General features: G+C 39.6%; 2 protein-coding genes across 4 annotated transcripts in view; one reads left to right on the top strand and one right to left on the bottom strand.

Moving 5' to 3' along the window:
- PAK3 (p21 (RAC1) activated kinase 3) overlaps positions 1 to 2,253 on the bottom strand; it is a 174,615-nt gene extending 172,362 nt beyond the window's left edge. For both annotated transcript variants that reach the window (XR_010433984.1, XM_064669794.1), the window contains exon 1: positions 2,126 to 2,253. The gene's annotated coding sequence lies outside the window, so the exon portion shown is untranslated. The remainder of the gene's footprint in view (positions 1 to 2,125) is intronic.
- The window catches only part of CHRDL1 (chordin like 1), a 38,283-nt gene extending 29,464 nt beyond the window's left edge, over positions 1 to 8,819 (top strand). The window contains exons 9-12 of one of the 2 annotated variants that reach the window (XM_064669800.1): positions 2,169 to 2,363; positions 4,028 to 4,192; positions 5,273 to 5,362; positions 6,193 to 8,819. In XM_064669800.1, the coding sequence (XP_064525870.1) occupies positions 2,169 to 2,363; positions 4,028 to 4,192; positions 5,273 to 5,362; positions 6,193 to 6,323 (581 nt within the window). In that variant the 3' untranslated portion in view covers positions 6,324 to 8,819. Of the gene's footprint in view, positions 1 to 2,168; positions 2,364 to 4,024; positions 4,193 to 5,272; positions 5,363 to 6,192 lie in introns of both variants that reach the window. The other variant, XM_064669799.1, reaches the window with a different exon arrangement.
- The last annotated feature ends 11,043 nt before the right edge of the window (positions 8,820 to 19,862 follow it).

Here is a 19,862-nt window from a genome sequence, read left to right on the forward strand (position 1 = left end):
TATAGGATCTTTGTTATCCACCTGAACAAGCATGAAAAAACATTCAGATCATGCCAGTGTTTTATGCTGAATCTAGGAGCAGGAATCTCCATGCAGGGCAATGTCTTTGACATGTAATTCACACATGAAGACATCATCAAAGCAGTTTCTAACTGACTTGTTTCAGCAAATAAAAAGCATACAGACGAATAGCATAGTTCTGGATGCAGCATAATTTCAGACACTCACTGCCTGGAGAGTGTCTGAGAGATCCCCATGATGGAAACAGGAATGCTGACCACATGTTTTCTTTTGTTCCTGTGCAATTAACAAGTGTTCTATTAATTAATGCACATGCCCCTTGAGATGCATTTCAACAAGTTAAAAAATAAACACACAACAACTCTCCTGCCGTGGCAATACTATGTAGTTGTGGGGATACAGATTTACCATTCTGAACATGAAAAGCACTAAAAACAGGGTATCAGGGAACCAGGAGTTATTTGCTGTATTTTGTCTTCTACTAGAGGCTTCATCTTCTCCCTTAGAGTAATTATTTAACTGTTCTGTGCTAAACAACCCTTAAAAGACAGAAAATATGTATCACACAATGTCCTGTATTATCCCTTCACCTGTCAGGGAGAAATCATGGAGTATTTATCCAGTCCATAAAGGATCTGGAGAACTCTGGATGGGGGAAAAAAATCCCTATAAGCATAGATATAACTAATAATATGATATTTGAGCATGTAAGAAGCCTGCTGAGCAGCTGAGTACTTACCGTTTTTCTCATTTATAGTTTTTTCTCCCATGTTCTTAGTACACAGATAAAACATGGCTTTTTATTTGAGAAACAAAATTGTTTCCTACCTCTAAAATAAAACCATGTCTTAAGAAAGAGTTAAAAAGTAGCAATTTAGAAACCAAATGATAGCATAACCCCATGAAAGAAAATACATTGCAAAAAACACTCCCCATAAATCTCAGTAACTCAGTAAAGTATAAGGCAGTTGGTTACATCTGTTACCAGTTAGATATAAATTTCAGATTACAGATAAAAATTAAATTGCTTTTGAAAGTTACAGGCAAAATTGGAACATATTTTACAAATAAAAACATTAATAAAAATGATGGCATATTAGAAGAATTGGAAATATTTACAACATATCCCAGCTTCACTTCAGTTGCTTTTAGAAATCAGGCTGTGTCCTTTATTTCACCTTGTTAGGATTAGTTTGCATTTTTCTTTGTGTTTATAAAATATTTAAAAATAAAGAAGTAGGGTTTATAGGACAAATGCAAACATGGTGTAAAGTGATATAATTCCCATCAACTACTGGGTGACCCAAAGTGGCTTCTACCAGGCATAGATTTTTCCACTCTCCTTTTGTCAGCTGTATTTCTCTGACTTCCAAGGGCTCTGATGAATAAATATTCTGAGGCTCTTAGATGCTATTAGAATGAAATTTCAGTCCCATATGCATCCTTTCATGTTAATGTTTTCTTGTGATTCCAAAAGCCAAATGGCTCTATATACCTATAGACATATATATTTCCACAGAGGACATTAAACTTCATTTTGCAACATTCCCTTGCTTTGTTCTGTGTGTTATGTAGCAGAACTCTCATGCAAAAGCAATAAAAGGCCCAGGTGGCACTAATCCATCCTGCTGATAGCATGGCTCTCTTCAGCTTATGGCTGAAGCTGTGCAGATGACTCAGTGGCAAATAACATGATTCTGTCATCTGCAAATTCAATTCCAGCAGCCAGAGCCACTGTAGCAGGCTGTGTCCTGTGTGTGGAGTGAGATTAGGAGGGGAAGGAGGAGTGAGTTTTATGAGCTGGTTAATGGTGCACAACTGAAATGCACGGGGGGGGAGCCAGTCAGATACTTGACTCAGCCACCTTCACTGTTTTCCTCAAAACAGCAATGTACATCAGCATCAGCAGAGTTGAAATCAAGGCAAAACTGCTCAGAAAAGGGTGATCACAGGCTCAGACTCATTTTAAGTAACAAAACTCCAAGTTAAAATTACCAAGCAGAGAAATGAGCCAGACACTAACAGATGACATATGGAGACACTGCTTTAAACAAATGTGCATGAATCAAACAAATGTGTATAGAGAGGTAGGCAGTGAACATACCTTTTCCAGTTGTACTTTTTCTTCTTTTTGTTTTCTTTCGTAGTTTGTGTTTCAAATGGCAAAACATACTCTCATGGTGAATCTTGGCATCCTAATCTCCGGGCCTTTGGAATCGTAGAGTGTGTGTTGTGCACCTGCAACATCACCAAACAAGAATGTAAGAAAATTCACTGTCCAGAACAATATCCCTGCAAATACCCTCAGAAAGTAGAAGGAAAATGCTGTAAAGTCTGTCCAGGTAAAACAAAGTTGATCACAGACCATCTTTTTGCTGTGCATGTTAAGGGGCTTGGCTCAAGCCTTCCGGTCACAATAACTCTGATGCAAATGGCAGGAGCTGTGCCCGCTCTAAGGTGTGTGAGAAGTCTCACTGGGGGACAGGCAGAGCTGCCTGGCCAGCTCTGCTCTCACTGCTGCTCCTCAAACAGGGGCCATGCTGCCTGGCACATGTGTTCTGATCAGTCACTGCCTTTCTTTCTGCTGTTAGCATGACTTCCTTAGCGCTCATTTCCAAAGAGAGTATTGCAGAAATGTATACAGAAAGTTCATTACTGTCATGAGACTCCTGTCCTTCCCCCACCACAGTGCCCACAGAACTTTCAAATCATTTTATAGCTTGTGAAATTTGTGTGGAGATAACATCATTTCTGCTTTTTAAAACGTACCAGAAGGATTCAAAACTCTGATTGGTGTCAGTTACGTAACTTAACCCATAAAATAAATACTAGCTTATCACAGATTTAGCACTGTGTCTTTTCTGCACTAATGATAAAACTTATGTAGACATTACTAAAATAAATGCCTACAGCTAGTGAAAAATCTGCTAACAGGAATCTGCTGAGGGTCTGCCAAATGACCAGCCATGTTGCATGTGATACAAAGGGTAAAGGAGTGTCCAGTTCCCTTATGTGCCTTTAAACTTCTTCTCTAATCTGTACAGCCCATTTCTGTGTTTGTTTGCTGATGCACTGGGCAGAAATGCTCAGCCATATATAGAATGCACACTTCCCATCTTTTGCTGGCCTTGCTTACTGGGGAAAAAAGCAGTGCCAGTAGGCAGGCTGGAGATGTGTTATCTAGAGTTTTTGGAAGCAGAGATCCGCAGCTTTCAGTAGAAGAACATCCAACAAAACCTGGCTAACAGGCTTCAACTGAAAATTTAATGGCAAAAAGAAAGTTACTGTCTTGTTCTTTGAGATTCTGTGTGCCCATTTTAAAGAAAGCTGAATCTCTTCCTGCTGTCTGTCTTGTATGTGTGGAGAATTATTAGGTGTTTCCACAAACAGAAGTCTAAGCCTCTGAGTTGCATCATCTCTCTTACATTCTTGTCCAACTTCCAATTGCAAACAGAATAATTACAATTTCTACTTATATGCTCTACAACTTTACCAGGTGGGCAAAAGATAATGTGCCCTGTGGCTAGCCCAAGCTTGCACTGGCCAGCTGGCTGCTGCTGAGCAAAGTGCAAACCTCCTGGATTCTGCCTGCCCTTCTCTTCAGCAAAGCATGAATTTGGTTTTCTTCACTCTGACCAACCACCAATTTTCATTTAGTTATTACCTCTGAGATTTCTGCCATTATTTCAAATATTCTTGAAAAGGGGACAACAGATTTAAAAATTGTGAGGAGTCTCCCAGACCACATGGTGTTACAGGAGACTTTTTCCTTAGGAGACTGGATTATAACTATGAATACTGTCTTGCCTGCATGAACAGGCCACCAGAACCAGAATAGAACACTGTTAAGTGTCTGGGGCTTAGCTGGAGATGGATTTGAGTGGCCATACAAATGAAAATTCTACTTTTAAGCTAAACCTGCTTGGCTATTGGTGCCAAGTAAGTTCTGGAGGACTCGATTACAGCTGTAGTAGGTGTTTTGTGCTTTTTTTTTCTTTAACAGAAGATGTGCCAAGTCAAACTTTTGACAACAAAGATTACTTCTGTGGGAAAGAGACATTTCCTGTCTATGAATCCGTTTTCACAGAAGAAGGAGAAACCATCAGGAAAATTGCAATAGAGATTGAAAAGCCACCTCAGATAGAAATACATGTGTGGACAATTAGAAAAGGTGAGTTGAACAAGTTCTTTCTTTAAACAGTGTATAATCTCCCATTAAAATCCCAGAATAGTTTAGAGATCCAAACATTTTGAGACTGCTGTTCTTCTGACTCTTTAGGATATCACTGTTACAGCCACTTCCAACACAGACAAGTTTTGCTGAATAAAACCCACTAGAAACACACAAAGCTGTAGTTCTGCAAACTCTTACCCTTCACTGGGAGCAAAGACACAATGACAAACAGGTTGTCAGCAATATTCTGTGTAATTTATTTCAGAGAAATGAGTTTGAACCAAGTGCCTGGAGGCTCTTATTTAGGATGGACCAAAAAGCTTTCCATTGAAATCAGTATATCCTATCTGTCATAGTGATGCTACATCCATGATGGCCTAGAATATGGGCCAAAAATGTGTTAAGGATGGAAACAATATCTTTTACTAGACTAACTGGTAAAATTAGAACAAAATAGAAAAGCATCGAGAAGCACTGGTGCAAATCATGAACTTTCAGTGTAATAAAAATTATCTTCAGCCTCCTAAAAATCAAATCTACTTAATCTATTTTGAATAAAGAGCATATGATCCTCGTAGGAAATCCTCACATAGTGCAGCCCTGTACATGGAAATGATACATCTCTAGAATGTGCTTTAAAGCAGAAACCTAAGGCCAAAGTGGGAGCAGAAAAGAAGTCACAGAACATTGGATGGTTCACACGTACCATGAGTGTTCAAGAAGCCACAAAGCCTCATAATGATTTGACAGTGGTGTTGTGTGCTGGCTCATGACAGGCAAAATGGTATCTGCAAAATGATACTGTTTTTCTCCAAGACACTGGGATTTTTGGCTTCTCTTGTAATCTTACATTTATGCATAATAAGGAAAGATTCAGCTATTTTGGAAAAGAATTGGCTGATTCTCACACCCCTCACAATCCATGGAAAGATTTACAAGGGAGTAGTAAAAAAATGGGTGGGGGAGGGTGGAAAACAGAATAAAAAAGAAAGAATAGTCTGAAAATTTTACAAAAAGGCAGGTTTAGAACAACGGGCACATTTCCAGTAACATGCATTTCTCATTTCTTTGTTGAAGGGATTCTGCGTCACTTCTATGTTGAAAAAGTGTCCAAAAGAGAATTTGAAGAACTTCCTTACTTCAAGCTGATAACAAGGACAACCCTTAGTAAGTAAAATTCTGACCTCTTGAGGTTTCTACTCTTCATATTATCATAGCAGTGAAAAACATTCTCTGTTACTCAACACAGTGAAATGGATGTACTAACTTTTCCTCCTCGATTTCTTCCTCATATTTCATCAAGTTTGGGATTTTGATAGTAGTTGGCAACTAGTAATTCAGCTGATTTAATAGTTGAACTAAGATACAGATATTTTTATTTTCTAGTTCTTTTGGATTATAACTTGTAATTTTTTCTACAATTTTTTCTCTAATTAAGAAGTCTTTTTCCCAGGGATAATATATTCTTAATAATATAGGCCTATTGAGATACAGTAATCTTTTCATAGAAGAAGTTCCCTAATTTTTTGCTGTCAGCCTTCCTTAGCTTGCCATTGTTATCTGTAATGTAGTATTCTAGTTATCAGGACAGCATGCATTCATATCAAAATTATCAAAAACGTTAATTACAGGCACGTAGACAGAGTTCATAGCACACAAACACTTGGACGTGTTGCTTCCCACTTCTAAATACTTTGGTTTGCCAGGATATCCATTGTCATAAGTGGTTGAATAAATAGAGCCAACTTACAGGACTACTTAATTAAAGAAAATAATAATAATACTCTGGTCCTTGTTTATCATTTTTAATGAGGTTATTTTTCATGGAATATGTTACGTGATTGTAAGATACTTTGAATATTTTCCATGGGAGGACTGGACATTCCCTCTTTGACTATTGTGAATCAGTTGGTTTGCAGAGTGCTTATAAATGTCTTCAAAGTTCCCTGTGCCCTTTTCTAAGTCAGTATCTGTCTCCTTTGTGTTTTTGTTTTCAGGCCAGTGGAAAATATTTAGCGAGGGAGAAGCTCAGATCAGCCAAATGTGTGAAAGCAGAGTGTGCAGGACTGAGCTCGAGGATTTGGTAAAGGTTTTGTACCTTGAAAAGTCTGAAAAGGGTCACTGTTAAGGGAGACAGCACTGGAGGGAAAAACACAAGAAAACTTATGAAAACTTGGATCTGCAGCTGGACTGCAGGCTTATTTTGCTTAAGTCAACAGTTGCCCTAAAACCCAAAACTATAATGCAGTAATTATTCACATCATGCACAGCAAATTTGCTGCTTTATGTGTAGTGGTCTGTGTCAACCATTCAAATATCTCCTCCCAAAGACTAGGAGGCTCTGTATTACTGGTGGGGGAAGGAGAAAGAGAGACTGTGCTTTCCCAGAGTTGCATTTCTTTACGAGTTAAAAAGAGAAAACAGAACATTATTATTACTATTATTATTTGGCAAATTATTCAAACTATTGAAAAGAAGGACACCTAATAAATGTGCAGGAGTTATAGAGAGCATTATTTCCTGTGCTAAATTTATACCATTTCTGGTGTTGAAATGACTCATGGATTTCTCTTAGTAGTGGAGGAAAAATACAAGTGATACAATACTTGTGCTGGAAACATAAAAAGCAGATTTAAACTAACAAACTCCTAAGCAGCCTGCCTTTGGGATGATGTCTTGTAGTTGAGCAAACAAAGTCCATAAACTGAACAGCAGGTGTTAGTGGCAATCACTATATTTTTGTAGCAATTGGAGCAAATGTTCGCTTTTAAGTGGTTTTCACTGTTTCCTCCACCCACTTCTCTAAAAAATGTGAAGTGTTAGCTCCCTATCACAGCCCTAATAACTTCATTATTCTGGGTCCTGTTAACACATGGTCTTGGCTGATAAACCACCTTCTAAAGTGATGGGGCAGAAGGTAGTGAAGTACTAGCAGTGTTTTCAAAACACCTAGAGCGTTAAACCTCACAATTAATAACTCCTCAAAAGTTGTGACAGGGATTAATTTATTTGTTCTGATTTGTTACAAACCTAACCTTGTGCATTTTTCTGAGAATGACCTCTCACTTCTCACGCTTCAAGGACATCTCTCTGCCATGACAAACACCAAACAGCTACAGCAGGCCTTTAGAGCACAAGAGCTCTGTGACAACTGTTGTGAAGAAAAACAAATCTGAGTCTGTTAAATTTAGTATAGCATGTCTACAGTGTGTCTACTTATTCTGCAGAATAAGTGTAAGTATAATTTAAAAACTGTTTTCTCTGAAGAGTCACCAAAATCCTGCACTGCACTACGGATGCAATGTTGGATTAAATCCCAAGATGCAAGTGACTCTGCCTGCTTTTGCTCCCATTTTCTACTCCACAAGCAGACAGGAATACTGCTGTTCAAACACATGCTAGGAAACAAAGCTTTATGGAAATGGCCTGAGCCAAGGGCTGGGGCTTCACAGGGAGTAAAATCAACAGTGAGAGCAAAGATTTTGAGGTTTGTTATTCTGCCAGTGACAGCACTCCAGGGTGTCCCCATTCCTAAAGGGATGAAGGTGTGGCAGGGGTTGGTACTGGATGCCAAAAGCCTGTTCAGGCAGAGCCTCACCATCCTGAGGCCATCCTTGGCTTGAGCAGAGGCCCTGGCAGCCTCCATCAGCACCACAGGCCTCAGGATCAGGCTTCTCCATAGCACCCAGGTCCTGCCTGTGCCGCCTGAGCCTCGGGAGGAGTGGGATACAGGGCTTCTCAAGCAAGAGGAGCAAATGAGGAGAACAGACATGAAGGTGAACAAAAGGCTGAAGGGAATTAGAGAATACATACAGGGTGATCTCAGGACCACCCTGCTGTCCCTAGGCCTGGAGAGAGAGCAGATACAATCTGGGAATACTGGCCATTTGAAAGTACAGCAAGTTGAAATGCAGGAACACCTGGCCATGAGAAGTCCTCTATCACTGTTCATTAAATGAGAGCTAACTGAACTGTCCCACCACCTTTCCACGGGGACTGTAGCTTTCATAAGTCCTGTCCTGGTGTTGGACAGGGGCGTAGCATATCCAAACCAAGGTCCTAAGACCTCACTGCACCAGTGTAACTGTGGAAGCAGCAGTTTGCCATCAGCAGCACGCATTGCAGTGGCATCTACTGGGTTAAAATGTGCTGCAGAAGTGTAGAATATTATAAATCTTTAGGAAGAGGTTCTGAGGAACTGTAGCATCTGGTGAGAAAATCAGCAGTTGATTTCTCACCTAACAGGCATTGTCTGTTTGTAGCAGTAGCTGGTGAAAAAAGACTAAGTGGAAAGTGTACAGTGTTTGTAATTTTTTTTTATGAAGAAGGCAACCTGCTTTTTGTATTTGTGACAGGACAGGTGGAATCCAGATTGTATATTTATTTTATAATAAACACTTTTTAAGAAAAGCAAAAACAATCATAAGCATAATTTAGTAAAATGTAGCGGTGCATTTTTCCAGTTTCTGGTCACTTAAGACAACAAAATACACAGTGTCATGTTTTTCATTCTCTTCATGAGATGTATGTCTGTTACAGTACTTATTTATGTACTTGTATCACTTTGACCTGGTTTGATAAATTAATAAACCCTGACGTTGATAATAAAACAAGATGGTTTGCATATGGTGCTGTTGTGTCAAGATGTTTGGTTTCAGTTCCCTGTTTGCAGTCTGGCTGCTGCCACCTCAGAGAAGGTAAAGCCACATGTGGGTGCAGTGTGTGGCTGCCTGCTGGGAAGTCAGTACTGAGCTATGGAACGATCAGATTGGGAAATACCCAATTTAATTCAGCTTTAACCTACCCACCATGCTAAATTTTAGAAATCAAAGCATTGACATTCTTATATGGAAACCTACTCAAGAAGAAATCTCTCTGACAACAGAGGGAACAGTACAGGACATACTGCTTTCTGGGCAATACATATTCTGAAGCTCAAAATAATTGGGGAAATGTTGATGGAATCAATCTGCTGTAATGACTAAAATGAGAAGGCTTTCAGAAACATAAGAAAAAGAGGTAAAACATTAACTCACACATGGCTAGCAGTGTAACTAAAATGGAGAGTATCAGCCTTGGCAAAGATGAGTGTTCAAAGTAAATCACTTTGTACATCAATTAGTACATCGAATCTGAAATTCAGGATGTCTCTGGAAATTCCTAATGAAATTAATTTCTGTTATTTCATGACACCCTTCATATTTATTTTCACCATCTTTTCATTTTAGCAAGGAGTCTGCTACAAGAATCCTTTCCATGAGAACACTCCTTAGGCACATGTACTTGCTCTGCTTCCTTAACTATGTGAGGGGTGTTCTCCTTCCTGCTGGTTGCAGATTGAAAGTCAGTAACACTCAGGGTTGCACAGCTGCATCCCCATTGAATGTATACTCTTGATTTCATGACATCCAAATGCTTCTTAGCAGCACATTAAATCTTATTTCTCACTTCACTCCTATCCCCCTCTCATGTCACAGGGATCATCTCTGGCTCCACATGACTCCACAGGCCAAGAGAGGCAGGGTACTGAGACCAGACCCCTATTCACTGCTGTGTTCTTCTGAAAATACATTTAAATGTACCTACACGAGTACAAGAGAGAGAATGTGTCAGCCTAACTAATGCTCTCATCTTCCTACACTCTCCATTAAAAAAAGGTCAAAGCATTTCACAATTCAGATGATGACTCCTTCCAAAATAATTGATAGCACATGAAGTATTTGCGTAATGTTGGTGTGCTCTGGTGCCTATTGTGTTATCCATCTAAGATAAAAGCCAAGATTTTTGTAATTTATTGTGGGAGGGGTGAAAATTTACAAAGTTAATCCTTATTTCCATTTATTGCTTTTGTTTGAGGTTTGAAAAATGTCTTCATCTTCTGATCTGAGGTTTTGGACCGTTTTACTTCTTGGGTAAAGTATGTCTGCAACTGCATGAGTATATTGAATATGAACCCACAACCCTCCCTTCTCACATAACACCAACCCAACTGTGAGCAAGAATGCAAAGCATCCAAAGCAAAAACAAATAATTGATTTTAACTTGGCAAAAGAGTTTTTAATGTAGACCCACTGGATGATAGTTCAGCATGTTCACAAAGTGCAGTGAGCCTGACTGCACTACCACTTAAAGTAAAAACTCCCAATCTGTCCTCAAGTGACCTCAGCTCAAGAGACACAGATAGTACATCACACTAAGTTTTACGTGTAGCTGACTGCTACAAAGAGCACCCATAGTTAGTTGATCTCCACATCAAAATCAAATTTATCTCCTATAGCTTTACTTTCCTGTTTCTCTCTTCTTTGTTTGTTTGTTTCAGGATCAACACCACAAAATCAGGTGTGTTAAGGCTATGATAATTTAAAACTGCATTCTATTCCCATTGATGTAAACAGCAGAAGTCCCAGTCTCTTTAGGAAGGGTCCCTGGAGGACTTGTACCGATACACGCTGTACTGGCATTAAACCCACTGTAATGTGCTCTAATATTTCATGTGTACCAAAGGTACATTTTATACTTTTCACAGGCAGATTCCCAGTCACTTCATGTTCCTCAGCCAGAACTGTTGCTCTAGCCTGTTCCTCCCCAGTCCAGTTCTCCCCTCTGTCAGCAGCTAGGATGGGACAATGAATTTGAGTTCTAATTCTAGAGGCATAAATAGGAGTCAAGTGATGCTTAAAGTTTATGTACTGGGGTATTTTTGTTCCACATCTCTAAATGGGAAGAGTCAGACTTTCCTCTTAACAAATCCAGCTTGACATTAACTATCATTTCCTGTACTAAAGTGTTGTGCAGCACAGCCAGGTTGTATCCTGCTAAACACGCAGTTTGTGGTAGCTGCAGTTCAACAGAGACTGAAACAGTTCCTACATAAACTTTTCTTAGTGTACCCAGGGTGGAATGGGAAGTGTTGTAGAAGCATCAAACAAGAAAAGTGAGCTCTTGGGCCAGCTTTTTCCTCAGTGAAATAAAAAGACATTATGTAGAAGTATTTATAGTTATGGCTGCATAACTGTCCATAAACTAAAAGACAACAGTCACCAACTAATCAATCTTCAGAAAGGTCTTCCTAGAAAAAGGAAGATTTGATTTTAAATGCGGTTATTTAGTTAACAAAAAAAATATTCTTAGAGATACATGTACAGCTCCAAGTGATGATATGTTCCAGAAGGCTGGGTTTTTGTATCTGAGATCATATTTCCAATTCTGTGCTATTAGAAAATATTTCCTTGCTTTGAATGCCTTATTATATATTCACATAAGCTAAGTCTCACAAAATCTTTGGGTTTAGGTCTAGCCAGACAGTGACATCCTTTCAAAAAGGGTCCAATGACAACATTAAAAAGCATTAGAGGGTGTTTACTATCAGAACTGATTATCCACTAAGTTTAACTTTGCCATTTATATTAATGCAAACCAGGTGTAAAATTATGCAACCAAATCCTACCAGTAGCCCTTCTCACTCACTTCACACTATGTAAATTATGATAACCAAGTCAAAATTGAAAAAAAAGTGATTTTGAGCTTCAGCAAATGTGCTGGAAATAAAACCCCTGCTGCTATTTTGTTTGAAAGACTTAGTTTATAAATTATGGATTGTCTTCACAAGTGAGAGGAAAAAATTGCAGATTGTTGTACTAATTCAGCCTAGAGTCTCTTATTTTGCAATCATAAGCAACTGAAAGATTCAATTGATAATAATGGTCAAGGCCCATGGAGACTTAAGAACTTACAACAGCTTTTCCCACCCTGATTTTTCTTCTTACTTCAAAGTCAGACGTTTTTTAAAGACCTTTGCACTGATGAGTCCCTGCTGAAGGGACTGGGCGCTTCCCATGACATCAGCTTGTAACAAGCTCCCAATTTCTTTATAGTCTGCATGTGTTGGGAATTATTTACCCCATCTAAATCATGTCCATGATGAGATCACTCTATCATAACATGAGACAGAACTATCATAACTACCATGCTCATGATGACCACGACTCACACTAATATATAGAGTGCCTAGGAAAATGCAGTCACTGACTTACTTTTCAAGCAAGAAGTTAAGCAAACCCTAGAGAAACTGAGGAGTAGAGAAACTCCTGACAATTGAAAGACTGCATTTGAACACTGAATGTTGCAAACTGCAGCTCTTTTTACTGGCCTCTCAATTTTTTTGTTTTTGTTTTGGCTATAATTAAAATGTTGAAAGGATCATTTATTAGAACAGTCCCTCTAGAATGAAGCTCCAGCAAAATCAATGTACTGAAAGATTCTTGAAGCCATGAGTCCAGGAACGGGCAAATGGGCTTTCCCATTTCTTAGATTACACAGCTCAAACATACCAGAAACTCAACTGTTCCCTTAAAATACATTTCCCCGTAAATCTATAATAGTCTCTGAAGGTTTTTGTGAAACTTGGTAGAAAGAGATACATCAAGTAGGATTTCAAAGAAAATTATCAGATCAAATTCTGTGTAACCACATTAGAGGGACATCTGACCCAACAGAGGAATGAGCACTTCAATCTGGACAGAAGGCACATGAAAAAATTTAGGGAAAATATGATATTGTCTGTTATCAGTGTAAGGAGAAATATTTTTCTCATCTTCCCATTTTCATTTTAAATTGCAGTTTTCAGAGCCATTGCATATCATTCAATGCTACTCCTGCTGAACAACTTGTGAAATCTTAATAGATTTCCAAACTGAAGTTCCCAGGGGACTGCTTAGCCCAGAGGATTAGTAAAGAGGGTAGAGCAGTTGTCACTTTGAGTTCTACTTCAGGGCAGAACCCAGCAGACCAGCTTTTATTTCCATCTCAGAAAACACATTCAAAGGTCTTGCTTGTGAAAAAAGATTGCTCTGGTATAACACGTGAAAGGTAGTCAAGGTGAAACCCAGGACCTCTTCTGGGGCTGCCTCAATCAGCCAGTGCATCTTAAATCCACTGCTACTTTTCTACAATATGTTACCTAACACATATTACCAAATAAATAGCTAAAAACTGTAGACTTCTCACTGGTATCAAAATAACCTGATTTCTATCGAGCATCTCTTTTCTATCAGCAGCCCTCCAGTCCCAGAGCTAAGGACACCTTCTTGTACCTATTCCACTCTGAAAAAAATTCTGGTAAAATGAGATTTTGTAACCCAAAAAAGCAGGAGAGCCAAAATCTGCTTCCTAAGAACTCTTGATGACCTAGCTGGGAGAAACTCGGGAAATTCCAGCACTGCTGCCAGGGAAATCACAAAGGATCCTGGCCCATTTCGGCAAAGAACTTGTGAAAAGCCAGCCTGCCCCTGCCAACAGCATAACTGTTATTGTCACTAATTGCCAACTGAGAGAGAATCCCTGAAGAAAGTTGGTGATCAGGCTTTGGAGAGCTCAGAATGATGTAATGTTTGACAATAAGCTTTTGACTCAAAGCAGGTAGTCCAACAAGTTGAAAGTGCATTTAGATAAAATATTTTATAAAACAAAAGCTTCAGGTGCCACATAAGCTCTTCAATTTGAAGATTTGACTGTTGTGTAAGAGATGCCAAAACTGGGGAGGAAATGAGAAAATTTGACATAAACCCTTCAAAATGAGCTTTTAAATAAGTTAAAACAGACTGTTGTGCTCTTTCTTACACCTTTAATTTTGCCCTACAAGCTAACTACTTTGGATATGCTTACATCTCTTTTCTCCATTATAAAATCTCATTAACTCCTCACTGGAAACACATCATCTTCCACTATCTTGATAAAACTCATTTTTCAAAAATAATAAATAAAAATAAGGTGAAAACAAGCTTAAGGCAGTGATGGAACTCTTTTATGAAGTGAATAGGTGCTGTCTGTGCCAATACAGTCTGTTTAATCACAGCCTAACATTTTAATTATGTATATAGCTAAGCAGATTTGCTTGCATTGGCTTAATTATTCTGCATGATAATATGAACAAAGGGCCTCTGTTAAAGTAATCAACAAGAATTTTAGCTGGCTGAGTTTCCTCAAATGTTCCAAGAGCAATGAAAGATCTGATCATTAAGCATTTACTGCCCCTGAGAGCTATTTTAAACCTGTTCCCTTCATATCACAGCTGGCCTCAAATTCTTTTTATCTGAAAGCCCTAGTAAGACAGAACAAAAGAATGTTTCTCGTTTGGAGTGAGCTGTCTGTGTCATCTGTGTGATGTTCACTAGCAGGAGATGTCTATCTTAATGAGCTTTTGGCCAGGAACAGCGCTGCCACTTTCTAACTTTTGTCCAGTTCACAGGGCTCCTAATGCAGGGTGTGCTGGATGTGTTAGAATTGTAAATGAGCCCCAGCAACTGCACATTGCCCGAGGATCCCACAGTAACAATTAAGCACCAGAGTCTGCTCTTGGGGGCCTCTCCTGCCAGATAATTGACCCCGACGGGAGCTATGCAGAGAACCCACGCTGAAGGTGAGGACGCAGAACAGAAGGGAAGGTTCATTATCTTGCAATGAAAGGGAAGTTAGCACCAATGGGAACTGGGTTTTAAAGGACCAAAGGGTTAAAGCTTTCACTTTTTGGAATCATTTACCATTAATTTCTCCTTTGCCCAACAGAAGCTGACTGTTTTGAAATACACTCCTTTTTTAGTGGGCCCTGGGAAACAGGTCAGTGCTAGCCATGTAAACCCTCCAAACCCTCTAGCCATGTATATGGAAAAAGAGTCCAAGAATGCTAGAAAGTTGTGCAGAATAAGACACAACAATAATAAAGACATGTCTTGATTAAAAAGCTAAACATCCTGCCACTGTAAAAACTTTCCACATAAAATGTGGAAGCTCTGAAAGAAAACCAACAGCCAGTGTATTACAACAAGACATGATCCCTCTGGTACCCTGTGACAGCTGAAGTCCAAGTACTTTCTGATCCCATTTGCCAAAATGTTGGTGATAAATACAGCAAGAAAGAATTCAGGAAGTTCTAAAACCCTATTAGCTTATTATGTGAGAGGCAGGTTTACTGGGGGGAACAGGGAGGACTGTTCCACTTGCAGGCAACCCCGTGGAGTATATGTTTCATCCACGTGACTGAGCAGAAGCTGTAGCACTATATGTCACCACCCCACCTAATTCAATTAAACATCCAGCCTGTATCAATGTGATATTTCTCCTATTCAGTAGCATTTACTCCTGAATCTGCACTCTTGTTTTGCTCTCAGCCTGCTGCCTCTGGTGCTGCCCAGCTGTCTCAGCCCTATACATTCACCCTCATTCCCTGTCCCTATCGCTCCTGGTAACAGGTCTTATTTTCCTTAGGCTTATCATTCCTCCTTGCTTTTCGGTTCCTCTGCCCCTCAGACTGCAAAGCACATTCCTTTCAAACTTCTTATTTATGCAGTTGATCATATCAGTGAAAAGGCAGTGGTGATGGATGATCTTTTTGAATAAACTTGTGCCAAAAAGAATAAGCATAGCTGAAGGGAGAAAGTGTGCTGTCACATTGTTCAGTGGGGAGGCATCAATCCCACGAGCCTGTCCTGCTATTCAAGAAAGCATCTCTAGGTGACAGTCACATTGTTAACACACTACATCACTAAACAAGTCAATAATAAATATGTATTTTTCAGTTCTCACTCATTAACAAAGTCAAAGCCATGCTAGAACTGACTATTCACAGGATCTTACTTCCTTCATCTATATTCTAGTCCAGTCTCTGAAGCTTTTCCCTTGCCTCATCTGCATTTTTCCTCATTATTTTCTCCTTCCACAAATTCAATTAGTTTTGGCCACCAACTCAGAAATACCAAAAGCTACTGTGGGGCTTTTTTCTGCATCTTATTGGCAAGGATTGCTGTTAAAAAGCCTGAAAAATAAAAGGAGAAATAAAATGAGGCAAAACAATGACTGAAACTCCTACAATGCACCTGTGGTTTTAGAGAGCTGGATGTTTGTGAGTGGTTAGTTTGCTTTCCTCAAATCTGCCCTTTTGAGACACAGACATTCACTCCTGGTAGGAGATGGTCAGAAGGAAGGAAGCACAACTGTTACAGCTGTCCAGATGGTAAACATGAGGGAAGGCTCTACAATGGAAAAGAAAGGGTGAAGAAACCACCACACCAGTCTTGTCCTGTGTCTTGCTGCAGAACTACGGTTGAATGACTTTGCAAATTCTTGAGCAGTTTCCTGTGCAGCACTTCATTGTTTGCTTTCATGCAAGCTGTGGTCTTGGCTCCCACGTTTGGTTTACTTCCTCTGTAGGGTGAACCTGACTTCCAGACATGTTTCCATTACCACAGCAATTAGAGTGGACCATGAAATATTCACAGCCACATGCCTGGTCACAGCAAAAAAACCTATTCCCTTAAACTGTTCTCCAATGCGAATATAAGGCCGTGATGCCTCTGGGAAGAAGGGCAGGTAACAGATCTCTACCAGTCCCACCCTAAGAGCTATACTGGGCCAAGCCCCAGCTTTTATAGCTCAAGTTTCACTGTTTTCAAGTAGATTGTCCCCAGCACATGGTTAAACAAACAAACAAGACATCTCAAACTTCACTGTGGTGTCACCCCAAAAATGCAAATCCCAGAATTTATCTGGATCATCAGATTTCATTTTGGGGGGTCCAAAAATATCCACAAAGCTCTGGAAACATCATAACCTCACCAGAAAATGCAAAGAGAAGTATTTTCTCATACTTGTCCATTTCTCTGGCTTGCAATTCCAAAAAACTGTGGCTAACAGAAGAGTTCTCCCACTCAAGTTGTTTTTATGTAATTCACATTCATTTATTAATCCTGGCATCTGAAAATACAGCTCTGTATTAGACACATTCTGATTTTCATTTGGAACCAATTTTAGAATTAATCACCTTTGATTTGGGGGGAAGACAATCCCAATTCTCTGTAGTGGATTTGCCTCGGTACGCAGAGAAAGTCAGCAAGAGGTTCCCCAGGAAAACAGGTAGGGATGTGATGTAAGAGTGCCACTATGTTAATGTCAAACAGTTACCACCAGGAACTATCTACACCCCAAGATCTTAACCAAACCTTGCTTTTCTCCTTGTTTGATCTAGTGACTGATTCAAAACTGGTAAAAAAAAAAATTTCTTCTGCGAGCAGTCTTTGAAATCTTGCGGCAGGAGACCACACACAGTAATCCAGAGTGTTAAAAATAGATTAGAAACTTATGTGAGTAAGAAAATCAATATTTAAACCTCTAATCATTTCATTTTTATAATGTGACAGCAAGAAAGAAGCAAATATGAACTGATTTCTGGCAGTATGCAGTGTTAGCATTCTGGCATCATTTTCCATACACAGACCTACCAAAATAGAAACAACAACCATTAAAGCAGTTTAAAAAAATAAACTTGCTTTCACTACAGATAATAACACTTCTCCCCACCCTGAAAAAACATCCTTTTATTTGTCAAGTCAAGAAAAAAGGTCATGACAGTTTTCATAAAATTTGGACAATTTTCAGCCAGCTCTAACAACGACAAATGACAGCTGAGAGCCGTAAAGCCGGCGTAGGAGGGAGGGAGAGCTCTGCACTGAGGGATTCATGCTTCCCTGTATTTGCATTTCTGTATTATTGCTATTTTATGTGTTTAGAAAGAATTTATACACACAGACATCCAGCTCTGAATTTATGCCTGCTTTCAGGCGGTTATACCTCTGTCTCTCCTGCCTGTCCTTCCAGTTCTTTCTTAATAACTCCAGCCTATCCGGGTGTACTTCTGAAAAAGCCCCAACTATAGTTCTCTATAAAAAGAAGTTTGTGAAAAATATTACATTCATCCTGCCTCTCTCCACATCATTTCCTTTTCTGACTGTGCTGGTTTTGGCTTGGATGGAGTTAATTTTCTCCATAGTAGCTGGTATGGCCCTGTGATTTGGATTGCTGCTGGAAACAATGTTGATAATTCAGGGATGTTTTCCTGACTGCTGAGGAGTGCTTACACACAGTCAAGGCCTTTTCTGTTCCACACCAGTGAGGAGGCTGAGGGTGCACAAGGAGTTGGGAGGTGACATAGCCAGGACAGCAGATCCCCACTGACCCAAGGGATATTCCAGACCATACGGCCTCGTGCTCAGCAATAAACTGGGGGGAAGAAGAAGGAAGAGGGAGGCACCAGAGCTGTCCTCTTGTGTGTAATGCTGACAGCCCAATGGAAGCTGGGCAGCAACCACCTGTGAGAACCAATCACTAGGATACCGATCATATTCTGAAGATGTGAACATATCTCCCAGAGCAAAATCCAGCCTCTTCTGATGGAGCATGTTGAGTAGCACAGCACAGGGGCACTGCCTGCCATGCATATACTCCAAGCAGCATCCTTGCTGGCAGAAGGGTTTTTCAGGGCTGTAAGATGTTGGTTACACACTGCTTAGTTCTCTAATGGACTACTGAAGTAGCTGCTCGCTGCGGCAGGGAGATTCCACCAACGATTTTTTCCTAAGTGAGGAGATCTTCATCCAGGATGTCAGAGCCACTCCATCCCTGCACTAACAAAGGACAAGAGCAGAGTAAACCAGGACAACATTTACAAGGGTTTTGTCCTACATTTTCAAACAGGGTTTTGGTTGTGCAGATTCAGAGTCACCTGGCAGAAACCTCAGAACACCTTTTATTTAAAAATGAATCTTTCCCCAATATCTCAAATTAGACACCCAAAGAATTAATAAATCTGCAGCACTAACATTCAGCTTCCTATTTTCACTAGTAGCAGCTTTTGCAAGGATCATTTAATTCTTCTGTTTCATCTAGCATTGAGGCTTGTAAAATCCTTTGAGGATCCCTACCAGGAATTCATCAACATGAAGGATATATACTTGGAAGATCATAATCAAGTCAATCAAGGGGAGAAATTCAAAAGGTTTCCCACTAAAGGAATCAAACATAAAAGCCTCCCTGGGGGGAAGAGGTTTATGTACCATGCCTGGCCTATGTTAAGAAAATTAAAACTCGTTTCACAACATAAAAGAGCCAAAGTGTCAAGTCACTAAAACCAGTTTCCAGTACAGATGCCCTTTTCCAGACTGGTTTATGAGGGAAATACAAATTTATAATACACTTAAAGAAACACAACTGACAAAAACATAACTAAGGGATATATACAAGGCAGACAGCACAGAACATAAATTAAACAAGGACAATTTAAATGCAATTTAGCAGCCATCCATGTTGCTATAACGAAGAACTACTCTGTTTATATACATGGCAAACTTCTTACTTTTTTCAAAGGAAATATTTGCAGAGCAGATAATTCTAAGTATCTGCCTAACATAAGACTTGAGGTTTGCTGTTATTATTTCCCAGAGTCTATTCAGATAAGGGTAGCAGTGCATGAGAAAGAGAATCCAGACTGCTGCTGGGAGATGTGTTTCAATGAATGAAAAATGGACTTGGGTTTGCTGCTTTTTGGTTCTGTTGGAATAGGTAATTCTCCTCTTCCCTACCACTCGTTCAGCAATTTTGTTTGGAAAGCCTGAATATTTAAGGTGACACATATTTTAAATACATAGTTCAGAGCAGGATGGAAAGAAATCAGTTTTCTGAAGAAGGTTGTCAGTGTTCTCCAGAAAAGGAGAACAGGGTATAAACTGATTGTTACAGGGTGCATGTCAAAAAACAAAGTATCGCTTTTCCTTGCATGCAAAAAGGATCCTCTACTAGTTGCTTTCCAAAACTGTCATTCCCCTTTGAAACTGTGTCATAT

The sequence above is a fragment of the Pseudopipra pipra genome, chromosome 13 (assembly GCF_036250125.1).
Source record: "Pseudopipra pipra isolate bDixPip1 chromosome 13, bDixPip1.hap1, whole genome shotgun sequence".
Lineage (NCBI taxonomy): Eukaryota > Metazoa > Chordata > Aves > Passeriformes > Pipridae > Pseudopipra > Pseudopipra pipra.